The 15,474-nt window shown below is 44.8% G+C and overlaps 1 protein-coding gene across 3 annotated transcripts in view; it reads right to left on the bottom strand.

Annotated features, from left to right (window-relative positions):
• The window catches only part of TTC39A (tetratricopeptide repeat domain 39A), a 150,186-nt gene that overhangs the window by 23,044 nt on the left and 111,668 nt on the right, over nt 1–15,474 (bottom strand). For all 3 annotated transcript variants that reach the window (XM_033915880.1, XM_033915881.1, XM_033915882.1), the window contains 2 exons: nt 10,737–10,898; nt 6,854–6,945 (listed from right to left, as the gene is read on the bottom strand). In XM_033915880.1, coding sequence (XP_033771771.1) covers nt 6,854–6,945; nt 10,737–10,898 — 254 coding nt within the window. The remainder of the gene's footprint in view (nt 1–6,853; nt 6,946–10,736; nt 10,899–15,474) is intronic.

Genomic DNA, 15,474 nt, shown 5'->3' with positions numbered 1-15,474 from the left:
CCGTACAATGAGAGACTAGAGAAACTGGGCCTCTTCTCCCTGGAAAAGAGGAGACGGAGAGGGGACATGATCGAAACATTCAAGATAATGAAGGGAATAGACTTAGTAGATAAAGACAGGTTGTTCACCCTCTCCAAGGTAGGAAGAACGAGAGGGCACTCTCTAAAGTTAAAAGGGGATAGATTCCATATAAACGTAAGGAATTTCTTCTTCACCCAGAGAGTGGTGGAGAGCTGGAACGCTCTTCCGGAGTCTGTTATAAGAGAAAACACCCTCCAGGGACTCAAGACAAAGTAGATAAAGACAGGTTGTTCACCCTCTCCAAGGTAGGAAGAACGAGAGGGCACTCTCTAAAGTTAAAAGGGGATAGATTCCATATAAACGTAAGGAATTTCTTCTTCACCCAGAGAGTGGTGGAGAGCTGGAACGCTCTTCCGGAGTCTGTTATAAGAGAAAACACCCTCCAGGGACTCAAGACAAAGTAGATAAAGACAGGTTGTTCACCCTCTCCAAGGTAGGAAGAATGAGAGGGCACTCTCTAAAGTTAAAAGGGGATAGATTCCATATAAACGTAAGGAATTTCTTCTTCACCCAGAGAGTGGTGGAGAGCTGGAACGCTCTTCCGGAGTCTGTTATAAGAGAAAACACCCTCCAGGGACTCAAGACAAAGTAGATAAAGACAGGTTGTTCACCCTCTCCAAGGTAAGGAGAACGAGAGGGCACTCTCTAAAGTTGAAAGGGGATAGACTCCGTACAAACGTAAGGAAGTTCTTCTTCATCCAGAGAGTGGTAGAAAACTGGAATGCTCTTCCAGAGGCTGTTATAGGGGAAAACACCCTCCAGGGATTCAAGACAAAGTTAGACAAGTTCATGCGGAACCAGAACCGGAACTAGACTCAGTTAGGGCACCGGTCTTTGACCTAAGGGCCGCCACGGGACCCAGCAGTGGCAATTCTTATGTTCTTACCATCAGTTTGTTGATCGTTTTTATACATATTCAAGTGAACTAACATGGCAAGCACATTAATCTACTTTTTAAGAAGTATTTCAGCTTACTCATCTGCTTGGCGCTGTAGCTCCTTGAGCGTGTGCAGTGCTAAATGGAGAACCACACACCCACTAAAGGAGAAAATGGTCTTTCAACCAGTCACTGGTGATTTTATTATTGTTATTAGTTTTAATGAGAGATTTAAATCATTCCTATTTGGGACAAGATCAAAGTTTCACGTGCTACATCTTCAATCCCAAATTGTACAGGTTTTCAATTTCAGCTGAAAAGGGACAGTCTTCGGCTCACGACTCAGACCCTGCGCTTGTACCTTATTCCAGAAAGGAGGGCACGAGGCGATCCGATTTATTAAGCCTGGCAAAACTAACTTTGAATGTTAAAGTTATTTCCTCTGATTGTCGGTGTGTAGGACTATATTTATAACATATTGTACTGCGTCATATCCTCAGGCAAACTCAACCACTGAGTCAGCTAAAGTGGCTGAATAGACTACCAGTAAGAATTATTTATCGCCTCTGGAGGGTGCAGAGTTCTACGGCTTAAAAATGCAGCTGCTTCCTCATTCATTCCAGTTCCACTCCCTACGCCAGGTCACCAAGCTTTGTTTAGAACATGGAACCTCTTTGGGCTAAATTCACTAACCTGCCAATCGTGGCCGATCCTAAATGGGGGCAATCGAAGGAACGCCCCCTCCGACCACACGGATTGCTAGTGAACGATCCTGAAGCATGCACAGACCATCTTCTTTGCCTGGAGATGGTCTGCGCATGCTTACAAAAGCAGCGATTTTTTTGTTTTTCTTTTAACTTTACTTTCGAGCCAGTGGTTTTAACCCGCAGGTTAAAACCACGGGCTTGCACTGCGGGGCAGAGAGCAGGAAATCGTGGCAGATAAATACCCTGCAAAAATAATTTGCACATCCTCAGCTTGGAGCAAAGTATTCTTTTTTGGTAGTCTTACATCTATCTTCCTATTTGTTTTTAAAACAGCATTTCATTACACACCTGTTCTTCTGAAAATATACTGGCAACAGATCGGGGCAGAGAGCAGGGCGGCAGAAGGCAGGGCAGTCGGAAAGGACCTGAGCGACTGGTCTTCAGCAGTCACTTATTTTGGGATCGGTCAGCCCAATCGGTGTCCCTCATTTTTCTTAGTGAATTACTGCCTGCCTACATTTGAATGCCATTCCCCCTCATTTGCATGCGCGTATCGGAGGATGATCGGGACAGGGGTTAGTGGACTTGATCGGTCTAGGGCTTTGTTCTGTACCAGGGTGAGGCCAAAGTTTAGTTGGGGTGACTGGGTCCTGGGTGAGGTGTATTCCAAGGGGTGATCCTTGCATTGTTCTTGAAGCTTTCCACACAGGACCTGCCACATACCTACACTGGCCTGGCTCCCTTCAGTTCAGCAAAAAAAAACACTAATACACATCAAGAAACTTCCAATGTAGTTTCCAGCACCTCAACTCAAGTAGGCCACTGTCATCTGCTGCCTGAGAAAGAAAACAACTGTCGCTACTCAGACACTTTCCAGCAGAGGTCGCTGTAGGATAAGCTGTGATGCTCAGGATAGAAGGCGACTTTAGTGAAAGTGTATTTTAATGCTGCTGCATCAAGATTTCAGTTCATGAACTCTACCCAAGGATTCTCTGCTGGTTGGAACAACATTTAATAATGCAACACAGACCTTGTCAACCTTTCCAGATTATTTACTATATGCCCAATTACAGGCCGACTAAATTTTGTGTTCAGCTCTGGGTTTCTGCCAAAAATGCCAGTACATTTGCTGCAGAAACCAAAACTCTCCATCCCTTTCCTCCCCCCACTGCAGCAGGAAAAGAAGGAATCCTTCTGGGCCACCATATTCCCCCCCCCCCCCCGAAAAGACCTGGCTTCCTGATGCCGATGCTCAATGCATCTCGTCAGGCGAGACAGCCGTGGAAGGTCCCAGCAGCCATTTGGAGACTGACACCAGCATAAACAAGAGCAAAACTTAACCACTCCATCTCCAACCTGTTGATGGCAACGGGCGACTTCAAAACTTTTCGAAAAGAAATCAAAACCCTACTTTTCAAAAAATTGTATCCAGATATCTTAACCCAACCCTTCCCCCTCCTCCTAGATAAATTCTCCCCCAAAACCTCCACTTAAATAATCTCTTCCTCCCCAAAACACCAGCCAAGTATTCAGATCCCTGAAATGTAACGTAATCTTATTTGTACTCTAACTGTAATCTATTTGTTATATCACACAGTAACGTACAGTCAATTTAATATCCAATTTGCAAGTTCTTCCGGAATTAATCCAGCTACCTCTCCTCCCTTGTAACCAAAAAAAAAACACAAAAAAACAAAACTGTTGTAACTTCACTGGAAATGTCCAGTTAGCTCTTTTGTAATCCGCCTTGAACTGCAAGGTATAGGCGGAATAGAAGTCCCTAATGTAATGTTACCTCAAGTTACTCCTGCTTATGTTTGGTTTTGGGGGAGGAGGGGAAGGACTGTTTGCCTCTTCCTTGGGGTGATATCGGTGGGTGGAAGTGCAGTTGAGGTGATGCTGACACTTAGAGGGATTGAAGGATGGGGAGGGTGATACACTGGCTAATGCTAATTCGGAGGGGGTGTGTGTAATTAGAGGGGGTCAGGAAATGCTCTTGGGAGGGTGAGATTTGGGACAGTTTGCCCAAATTTATTATTTTGTTGGTGTAGTGGCTGCAGCCACCTCTTGATGAAATTGCCATGAAACAAGCATTAAGAACATAAGAATAGCTTTACTGGGTCAGACCAATGGTCCATCAAGCCCTGTAGCCCGTTCTCACGGTGGCCAATCCAGGTCCCTAGTACCTGGCCATTCAGAATCCTAAAGAGTTACAAAAGATTCTAGAATCTCAAAGAGTAGCAACATTCCATGCTACCGATCCAGGGCAAACAGTGGCTTCTCCCATGTCTTTCTCAATTACAGACTGGATTTTTCCTCCAGGAATTTGTCCAAACGTTTCTTAAAACCAGCTACGCTACAGACCCCCCTACCCCATAACAACATAGGAAATACAACAAAATGAAATATTTTTGCTCTCTGAAGGAGCAGCCTCCAGAATTGTACGCAGCGTTCCAAATGAGTTTCACCGAAGACTTACACAGGGAAGTTTTAATGGGGGGTTAGCTGGTTTCTCTACAGTTCATTTAGTGCTGATATAAAGGAGATTTGTTTACCTCCAAAGAGCACCCAAGTTGATGCTAAAGTATTATACACTTGTGGCTAACAGCATACTTTCCGCTGTACGGAAATGCTTTTGTAATGGTTTTTGTTCTCTGCTCGTTCCCATTAAGCAAAACCATTTCTAGGGAGTGGAGCAGAGTTAATATGTTAAACATTCACCCTTCAGATCACACCTCTCTCCTTCCATTGCATCTCCTACTGCCACGATTACCGCGCAAACTGACATAAGAACATATGGAAAACGACACTGAGTCATACCAAAGTCCAACCAGCCCAGCATCCTGCAAAAGTGGCCGGCGGACCCCAAAAGCATGTCTGCATCTGATAACTCAATATTCAAAAAGCCTCAAAAAATCCAGAGGAGGTTAGATTAATGTATTCTTAGAAAAACCTGCTCTTAAGATTCCCAAATCTCACACAGTACAATCGATAGTGAAACAAGCACTTGTTACAATAAGTTTGGTGAAAAATCAGTTCATGGGGAAACTTCTTAATTAACCATAGAGTCTCCACCAAGGTTTATCCCACAACAATATATGGGCACCATAGGACGTACCCAAAAACATCATATATCTTCACCATCGGGTGTATATCTTTTTAGTAACTAAAGTGCTGAGTGAGAGAGAAACTTTAAATATTAAATATTGCTTATACCCTACTTAAAAAGGACTGCAGAAAATCCACAATGATTCCAAGTAAGGAGGGAAACGCCTTTCTGTGGACGCACGCAGCTGCTCATCTCTCTTGAAAGTGGAGCTGTGGCTGATTGCCCTACAGAGAACCTCGTTTCGTGTCCTCCTTCAGGGGCAAACTCAGGAGCACAACCCACTGCTGCTACAAATCCTTCGTACTCCCAACATTACATGGCATGTACAGGGGATAAGCAATGGTTTCCTCAAGTCTCTCAGCTGAGTAACGTTTAATGGACTTTTCCTCCAGGAACGTGTCTAAACTTCTTTTGAACCTCGCTGTGGTAGTTGCCTTGATCACATCCACTATAATTTTGTTTTCAGTCAGCTGCTTGTTAGTTTCATGGTGTGTTCTCTTGTTTTTGGATCGTTTGAAAAGTTACATAACCGTTCCCTATTTAAGCATCTCTCTTTTCTCCCTCCTCACTGTAGATCTGGCATCTCTCCCTTCCCCTTCTCCTAGGATTACCAGATTTTACCCCAGGCCCGCGATTTCTAGGAAGCTTTTCAATCCCCGGATAAAGTGCCAGGTTTTGAAAAGCCATCCGGACCCCCGGACATGTCCTCGAAAAGGAGAATATGTCCGGGGAAATCCCCACCAGAGATATGGTATCCCTCCCTCCACCACCACGGGCCTGGCATTTTTTCCTCTCCATCTCCCCACTGAGGGTCTGGCATGTCTTCTTTTCCCCTGGTACCAGAAATGCTTCTTTTGGTTGTCCCTGATACCTTCCCTCTGCCACGTTATGTTACGTTAATCAGATTTTCTATTCCGCCTTTACCTATTCAGTTCAAGAGGTTGGGTCAGTTACCCAGGAAGTTACAGAGGACAAATTAATGCGGACATTCAGTATAACTAGTAATACAGTTAGGTCATAGTTTCCAATATATAGCTACAAATACAAGTAGATCATCGTTGGTTCTTCGTTACACCCACAGGATGTTGCATCAGAGGAGGCGGGACACTGCAAGGGAAGATGGGGGTCAGCTAGAAGAGGTGTAGCGCTTCTGCTGCTGGCAGCCTACCAAAAGTTTGAAGGACCAGGAGCAAGAGGGTGGAGTGGGCAGAGGTAGAGGTGCCAGACTTAGGGATAGAGAAGGGGAGGGAGGAAAGGAGAGGAGGGTCTGCAATGGAAAAGAGCAGGAAGTCAAGGGCAGCAGAGATGGCCTCTTCCAGTGAGTGGCTTTGGGCTTTTTTAGGACTCACTTAATGACACCTATACCCCAGGGTGTTATAAATATATGTTTGGCTAGGGTTCAATCCATCTCTGCCTGTTCCAGGACCACATGTGCTTATATTCAATCAAATGGAATGAACTATTCCTCTTTATCAGACTGAACTGAACTGAATCTGAGGCAGAAAAGCAAACCTAAGATCAAAACTACAAAAGCAATTCCCTTCAAGTTTGGATCAGGGGTAGGTAATTCCGGTCCCCGAGAGCCGGAGCCGGGTCAGGTTTTCAGGTCATCCACAATCAGTATGCATGAGATAGAAACATAGAAATAGACGGCAGATAAGGGCCCACGGCCCATCTAGTCTGCCCACCTTAATGTCCCTCCCCTACCTTTGCCCTGTGAATAGATCCCATGTAGATTTGCATCTCAAGGAGGCAGTGCATGCAAATCCATCTCGTACCTATTCATGGTGGATATCCTGAAAACCTGAATTGCGTACCCCTAGGATAGATTATAAGAGAGAGAGAGAGCAAAGACGACACTGTGAAGTGAATATTCGTGGGTTTAGGCTCCTAACTTTAAGAGAGAGGCTCTTAAATTGGCCCGTCTGGAAATTTATTAGAGCTGAGATCCTAAACTTTATACTCAAAATTTCTGACTAACCTAAAAAGTGGTGGCATGAGAGGCAGGTTTCAGACGGGGACGCACACTTAGGAGCTTGGGTTTATGCTTTCAGTGTACTGGAACTGTGCCGATCTTACCTAAAGAGCTCAACTTCGTCATCCCCGAATGGCTTACAATCATCTTCTGTAAACATACTGAGGTAGGAGGCTTTCATGTATACATACGTGGCCTGTATCAGAGATCACAAAAAAAAAAATCCAGGTTAAAGACAGAAGGAAGCCTGATGCCGCTGGACTCGTTCTGGGAGAAATTCTGCACCAGCTCAATGGAGTTCAAGGATCTACACAGCTAAGCAGGTTACCTTAGCATTGCTGGGCTCAGCAACAGCAGTGATAGCAGGGGGCAGCAACTGTGGTGAAGGTAGTGCCAGCACAGTGGGGAGACTGAGGGGGAATGCTTGGCCCTCCCAGTATACCCTCGAGCCCCCCTACAAATAACCTGGTTATGCTCCTGGGGTCATGTCTGGTCTACAGCATTGAATATCGACCATGGGGTACCATGTAATGACAGGACTGTGTTTTATGTGGGCCATGTTATGCAGTTAAATGCTGTATATTAGCACTTAATTGGCCAACGTGCTGACTCCACCCCCCCCCCAAAAAAAAAAATAGCCAGTTTTCAAGTAGGTGCTGTGATAACCGGAGAATGTGGTGAAATCAGTTAGCTTAGCGGGGTTTAAAAAGGTTTGGATTAATTCCTAAAAGAGAAGTCCATAGGCCATTATTGGGAAAATCCACTGCTTATTCCTAGGATAAGCTACTTGGGATCTAGCTAGGTACTTGGGACCTGGATTGGCCTCTGCTGGAAACAGGACACTGGGCTTGATGGACCTTCGGTCTGTCCCAGTATGGCAACTCTTATGTTTTTAAGTGCTGCTGAATACTAGTGGATGGCCTTGGACAAGCAATTTAGCTGGTCAGCAGCCGTTTCAGGCTGGTTAAATCATTTTTAATATCAACCAGGTAGGTTTTTGCAGCCAATATATAACCGGATATTTCAGGTCGTTATCCAAACATGGCCCAGTATTGAATATCCAGGAATACAGCCAGCAGCGGACATAAAAATGTTGACCATCGTCAGCTGAATGTTGGAGCTTAAAAAAGCAAAATCTTCAGACCACGGGGTTTGTTGAACTGGGTGTATTAATGCGAGATCACTCTCGGATGCTATCTTGAAATTCTTATGATACATATGTGGAAATAAATTATAGCTCTACGCAATTTAAAAAAAAATTATTTGAGGTCTCTCGTGGAATGAGATCCTTCAGCCAATGGACCTGCAACATAATTGCATCCGGCCTACTACCAGACCCCCCAAAACAGCGGTTCAAAGCAGGAGCTCCTGCTCTGTTTCTGCTACGCTTCTAATTCCTCGCTACTCTTTGCCATCATTTTTTATTTTTTTTTTTTGCATAAGCAAATCAAGAGCTCCCACTTCGTCTCTGTCTTTATCCACCTGCTCCGCCAGAATCAAATGTCTGCGACAGGAGCAGAGCAAGAGCTCCCACCGTGTCTACTTCTATCCACCCGTTCTCCCAGAATCAAAGGTTTGTGCCGGCAACGGGCAAAGAGCTCTCATCACATCTCTGCTTTCATCCGCCTGTCTCTCCCACCCTCCCAACCTAGAAGATAGCGAAGATCAGAAAAGAGTATGAAATTGAGTCTAGACTAGGGTAAGATGGCAATGATGCACTTTAGGATTGGAGTAGCAATGATGCCTATGGTAGGTGCTAAACTTTGGAATGCCCTTCCTGGTATCCTGCGATTTTGTGCTGGGAGGATTAATTTTAAGAAAATGTAAAAAAAAAGCGCAACTATTCATTAATGCCTTTTGTGGTAATCCCTCCTTGTGGTTGTTACTGCTTCTCTGGAGTTTTGTGATGCACTTCTCAAGAATATTCTGATGTGAATTCGACTATCAACTTAAGGTCTTCCTTTTTTCGATATTTGACCTGCTAATGTCGGTGTCAGGTCAAAAGCGCGCCGGGACAAAGGCGCGAGCCGACAACTGAGCGCAGCGCGGAGGCACGCGCCGAAGAAAAAGACTGTTTTTAGGGGCTACGACGGGGGTGTGTGTGTGTGGGGAACCCCCCCACTTTACTTAATACAGATCGCGCCACGTTGTGGGGTCGTTGTGGGATGGTTGTTACCCCCCACATTTTACTGAAAACTTAACTTTTTCCCTGTTTTTAGGGAAAAAGTTACATTTTCACTAAAATGTGGGGGGTTACAACCCCCCAAACCCCCCACAACGCCGCCGCGATCTGTATTAAGTAAAGTTGGGTGGGCTCCCCAACAAAACCCCCCGTCGCAGCCCCTAAAAACAGTCTTTTTCTTCGGCGCGCGCCTCCATCTTGCGCTCAGTTGTCAGCGCGCGCCTTTGTCTTCCGCGTTACTGTCTATGAACCGCTAATGTCTGTTCCTGCTTTCCTGGAATTTTGAGATCCAGTGTGGGGAGGATGAAGTTCGAGACCTTGTTCTAAATGGGTCTTCCTGTGTTACACCTGTTGTTTGTTTTTTAGTGATCGTCGGGAGCTCAAGATAATGTATATGTAATTTGTAAACCAGTAGTAAATTTGCGCTGGTAGCACAAATGCTCAAAAGCTTAACCCCTTATGGCCACTGGAATGAACTGCAAAAGAACCCAGAAGCTGCAGGGGAAACGTCGTCTATCACCGGCGAAACAACCCCTTACATGCGACTTAAAAGAAAGTCCAAAAATCAAGAGCAAGCAACGTTTATCTTTGCTTTAAAGTGGAGCAAAACGTCACATCGTGATGCTAGCTTCTCTTCAGCTTCCTCACTGAATTAATGTGAAGCCGGCGATGGCCAACGTTTCATGATCTGCCGATTGGGCTAGGGTTGTTTAATGGGTTTTAGCCATGTACTAAAGCAGTGTTCTTCAACCACCGGTCCATGGACCAGTGCTGGTCCACAGAAATTTCCTGCCGGTCCACAGGGCCAGTACGTGCATCAGGCCCAAAAGAGTGTTCTTCAACCGCCGGTCCATGGTGCGATCGACGCGACGTTATCTTCGAGCCAGCTCCCTCTTCCTAACTGATTCAGTCACAAAGCCACGGGCAGCGGCTCCTACGGGCGTCCTGCGCCTGAACCGGAAGTCTTCTCTCTGACGTTGCAACGTCAGAGGGAAGGCTTCCGGATGAGGCACGGGACGTGCAAGGTGCAATTAGCACTATTATGGGGGTGGGGTCTGGGATGGAGATTGGGTAGAGATGGGTGGGGTCTGGCCCACGACTTAACCCAGTGTTCTTCAACCGCCGGTCCACAGAATAATTCTTTTATTTCTGCCGGTCCACGGTGCGATCGATGCGGCATTATCTTCGAGCCAGCTCCCTCTTCCTACTGATTCAGTGCACAAAGCCACGGGCAGTGGCTCCTACGATAATCCTGCGCCTGAACCGGAAGTCTTCTCTCTGACGTTGCAACGTCAGAGGGAAGGCTTCCGGATGAGGCACGGGACGTGCAAGGTGCAATTAGTACTATTATGGGGGCATGGTCTGGGGTGGAGATGGGCGAGGTCTGGCCCACGACTTAGCCCAGTATTCTTCAACCGCCACGGACCGATGCCAGTCCACAGAATAATTCTTTTATTTCTGCTGGTCCATAAGTGTAAAAAGGTTGAAAAACATTGTTCTAAAGAACTATGGTACATCTTTTGTATTATGTGTGGCCCTGTGGTTATATATACGTGATACCTTGTTGGTTGTGGGTTATGGAGATTGTTTTGGTATTGTATTATATCTTAGCTGTTCTTCTAATAAAAATTATTTTTTTTAAAAAAAGAATTAATATTGAAATATTGCATTTTGGGGGGGGAATGTTTAAAACTTGACTCTGGAATACACAAGGAAATAGTACTGCAATTCTTCAGCTGTGGCTTAATTAAAAGGCTGGGTATTATTTCTGTTTGTTTAGCATGTGGGCTTTGGCTTTCTCTTACCTTTGACCAAGTGTTTTCTTTGCTGAGTAAATCTGCGTAGAAGTAGGCCATCTTCCACTGACGCTTGAACGTAAAGCACCACATCAGCTCCCAGTAGCACATGTGATGGAACTGCTTCCAGTGTTGCTGGGCCTCGCAGCACTCCTCAAATCTGCTAATGGCCTGAGGATCATACAGAGAGCAACAGAGCGGTAAACACAGTCGTAATGCCTGTCGGGTTATGCAATACCTGATTAAGCTGAAAGAAGCCTGGATGGCGACGGCACAAGCACACGGAATAAAGCAATGAATGGAGAAAGGACGGAGGTGGATGTGTTGAGAGCAGGACAAGTTAGGCTCAGAAAAATCAATAATTCCGATCATGGGGGTCAGAATGTGACGGTTCCATCGCTGAAATGCATCGCCTGAGGATGTGGTACGAGCGGTTAATGTAGCTGGTTTAAAAAAAAAAAAGGATTGGACAAGTTCCTGGAGGAAAAGTCCATCGTCGGCTGCTGAGACAGACACGGGGGAAGCCACTGCTTGCCCTGGATCGGTGGCATGGAATGCTGCTATTTGGGATTTTGCCAGGTAGTTGTAACTTGGATTGGCCTCCGTGAAGACGGGCTACTGGGCTACATGGAACATTGATGGACCCAATAAGGCTATTCGTAGGTTCTTATATCAGTGATCCAGCTACAGTCAACCCCATTTTAATGGCTGTCTGGATGAAGACCACTGGGCTGGTAAGAGTCATTTTGGAATTGTTGTGGTTATATTGACAAATACGTTTCAGCAAGCGGTCTGGGGGTTCTTATAGTTCAAAGAAATGTGAATTGGGCTGCCATGATTTTTATCGTCCACTACCCTTTTCAACCTCAATATCAATCATTTGTTCTTATTATTATTTGATAAGAGCAAATGGGCTGGAGGTTTTTCAAACTGAACACCTGCTTTAAGAAGGTGTCGTATTAAAGCCAATCTATCGACATAATGTCATATTCGCTTCAGTGCAGGTCAAGTAATGCAACTCTACCGACAGATTAGCAAGTGCAATTAAATGGGTCCGTGTTTCCTTTGCATTGGAAGAGAAAGAATTTGGGAATTTGACAGAATCCGGCATCATCTGTGGTCTTAGTTTTCGTGGTGAAGAGGGCGACCTGCAACCAGATGGCTGGGGATGACCCTGGAGGACCCTAACCGGACTAGCACAAAAAACGATCTCTTTTTAGATCTGTAATTCATCCAGCCGCTAGGACTCGAACACGAGGCGACGGCGCCTACTTTTCGCGCCCCATCCTGAAGGGCCACCAATTGAACTGCCATTTTTCTCCTCCTGTTATTTTATTTGTAAACTGCCCTGCTCTTCCTTCAGGAATCCGTTTCCTTAGAAAAATCAGGGAACGTAGATTCAATAAAGGAAGTCAGAAAAGCGTTCAAGATAAATATAGAAAAAACTGACTTCAATGAAGTTACAGTCTCCAGGGAGTGATCAGATTTTACATAATGCGCTCAGAGATATGAAACTCCAAAAGAGGGGGTGGGGTGTCACTACCTTCGCGGTAAGAGTTCACCGTCCAGTCATTACGAACTTTATATATATATATGATCACTCTCTGAGACTTGATTGGGTTTAATTTTAAATTTCTTAAATTTCTTACGAATTTAAAAATTAAACCCAATTAAGTCTCAGAGAGTGATCATATATATATATAAAGTTCGCAATGACTGGACGGTGAACTCTTACCGCGAAGGTAGTGACACCCCACCCCCTCTTTTGGAGTTTCATATCTCTGAGCGCATTATGTAAAATCTGATCACTCCCTGGAGACTGTAACTTCATTGAAGTCAGTTTTTTCTGGATTTATCTTGATTTCTTCAGGAATGGCAGAATATTAAATGTAATGAACCTTAGAAAACCCAAAAAACTCTGTGGAGTGACGATGTTCCTAAATGGACTTTATTTGAAAGTGTCAAAGTTCCAAAGGTACACTGAAATCATCCACATAAAATAATTCCATCCACATAAAAATAAATCATCCACATAAGAGCCTTAAAGGACCTAGTCTGCTAGGGATACAGGACCCAACACAGTCCGCGTTTCGACAAAAAGTCTTCTTCAGGGGTCCCTGGGGGGGTCCTATAAAGGTGAATATGTGGGAAACAATTGTGTGGTGAGCCGGAAGTGAGACACTGCTTGCATTTGCAATAGAATATGCAGACAAAAAAGCTAATATACCAATATAATCTCGTTAATTGCTATTTGTTATTTGCTGTAAATCGCATCGAAATATGATTTTGCGATCAAATCAAAGAATTTATTAAACTTGAAACTTAATTAATACAGCTTCAAAAACTGAGTATATAACTTATCCTATTACATCACAGTACACACATACATTAATCAAACAAACGAAGCCCTCCAGTTCATTAAAGTCAGTTCAAATATCTCTTGTTGCACTTCGTTGAAATGTTCGCCCGTTTCTCCATGTATTAACAGCGACACTTGCTCTTCATCTGTTAACCGCATAGAACTTCCATGGTAATGCGGTATTCAAGAATAAAGTTATTATTATTTTATTATTGTTTCTTATTGCAGTTGTTCTTCAGTTGATTCAGTTTTTTCACACAACTCATTCCATGATGTCACCGATATTTGGTAAATCCTGAACAATAATCACGCTCGACACGCTTCCGTGTTTCGCCTCAAGGGCGTCCTCAGCACTTTCGCTGGTTACGGCTCCGCTGCCGGTTGTTCATCATACCAACACACACGTAGGCGGCTGATGCGGATGAGGGCTTCGTTTGTTTGATTAATGTATGTGTTTACTGTGATGTAATATAAAGTTATATCATCAATTTTTGAATCTGTATTAATAAATGAGATTAGATTGGTTTATTAGCTTTTTGTGTGTTAACATCTATAATAATAAAACGCTAAGCGCGCATGCGCACTCTTAACGCCGTGTTGCCTGATCTGTAGTTCCGTGGCCGGCAGAGTGCGCATGCGCGCTTAACACGCATCTCTCTGTCTCGCAGCGGGCTTGCCGGCTCCGGCCAGACAAAGTTCATTTTTTTTGTTCAAAGCCCCCGCCGCGGCTCCTCTATCGAACCTCACCAGAGTCGGAGAAGACTTCAGACTTTGGCGGGGATCGAGAGAGGAGACGCAGGGTCGGCTTTGAACTAAAAAATGAACTTTGGCTGGCTGGAGCCGGCAAGCCCGCTGCGAGACAGAGACATGGCTCCCTTATTGCCCTATTCCTTCCTTTCCTGCGGTCCCACCTACAAACCTGCCGATTCCAGCAGCGTGTGCAGCACTCTACACAAGCTGCTTCGGGGCCTTCTACTGCCCTGATTTTCTCTGCCGCGTCTCTGCTGGAATCGGCAGGTTTGTCGGGACCGCGGGAAGGGTAGGGGGAGGGGCAGTAAGGGAGCCGGCCAGACCGTGGGAAGAGAAAGGGGAGGTAGGGGAAATGCTGCTGCTGCACAGGAAATGGTGTGGGGGGAGGGAAATGGAGGGGTAGGGAATGCTGCTGCTGTGGCTGCTGCACAGGGAAATGGAGGGGGAGGGAATACTGCTGTGGCTGCTGCACAGGGAAGTGGGGGAGAAAAATGCTGCTGCATAGGAGGCAGGGAGAGAAACAGATAGATAGAAAGAAAGACAGACAGCGGGAGGAAGGGAGACAGAAAGAAAAGAAGAAAGACACAGGGGCAGGGAGAGACACAGAAAGACAGACAAAGGGGGCCAGGGAGAGAGACAGACAGAAAGAAAGACAGCGGGAGGGAAAGAGAGAGACAGAAATAAAGACAGACAGACATATATTCTAGTACCCGTTAATGTAACGGGCTAAAATACTAGTATTTATATAGAATATTAAAGCTATTGAGGGGTGTTGATAAGTCCCAATAGGCATTATATATTAATGAATATGCAGGAGAGAGATTTGCATGCCTGTTACTTCCATTGTATGTAAATCTGTCTCCTGCGTTTTAGAACAAGAGGTTATGATACTAAGCTTCAGAAAGGTAGACTAAGGGCGTTTTACAAAGCTGCGCTAGCAGCTGCCATGCGGCAACAGCCCCCAAAGACCTTTTAATCTCTGTGGGCTTCGGGGCCGTTACAGCGTTACAGCCGCTAGCGTGGCTTTGTAAAACAGGCTCTAAGGAATATCATGAGAAAATATTTCTTAATGGAAAAGGAGGTGGATCCATGGGAAGGCTTCCCAGGGGGGGTAATGGAGACAAAACATGACAGAGGAAAAGAAAGAATGGGATTCGTACAGAAGAGCTCTAGATGCAAAGAAGTGATGAGAAAGCTGGAGGTCAACTGGGTATGGGAAATTAAGAGATTAGATGGGTCTCTAGTTCTCATCTTCAACCATTTTCATTTTTTTAAATTTCTTTATTCATTTTAAAGGCATAAGTGCAAAATAAAATACACTCATATAACTCTATAAAAGCACTTAAATACAATTATAATCTATGACAAAAAGATATATCACCCCCCCCCCCCCCATAATTATATCCAAAAACTACACTCAAATTGAGAAATTGAAAAATACATTCCAACCCACCCTGGACGTGTATGACCAAAGGGCATAATCACCAATCGCTCTTTGCAAAATTTTGTCAATGGCGCCCAAATCTTCCGAAACTTCTTATAATGTCCCTGATGTATGGCCATATTACATTCCATCTTAAAAACGTGACAGAGAGACTCCCTACCTTTTGTTCTTTCCTGGTTTTTTGTTTTTTTTCT

This window comes from Geotrypetes seraphini, chromosome 12 (genome assembly GCF_902459505.1).
Source record: "Geotrypetes seraphini chromosome 12, aGeoSer1.1, whole genome shotgun sequence".
Lineage (NCBI taxonomy): Eukaryota > Metazoa > Chordata > Amphibia > Gymnophiona > Dermophiidae > Geotrypetes > Geotrypetes seraphini.
Note: the sequence above shows the minus strand (reverse complement) of the source record. Positions and strands in the feature narration are given on the sequence as shown.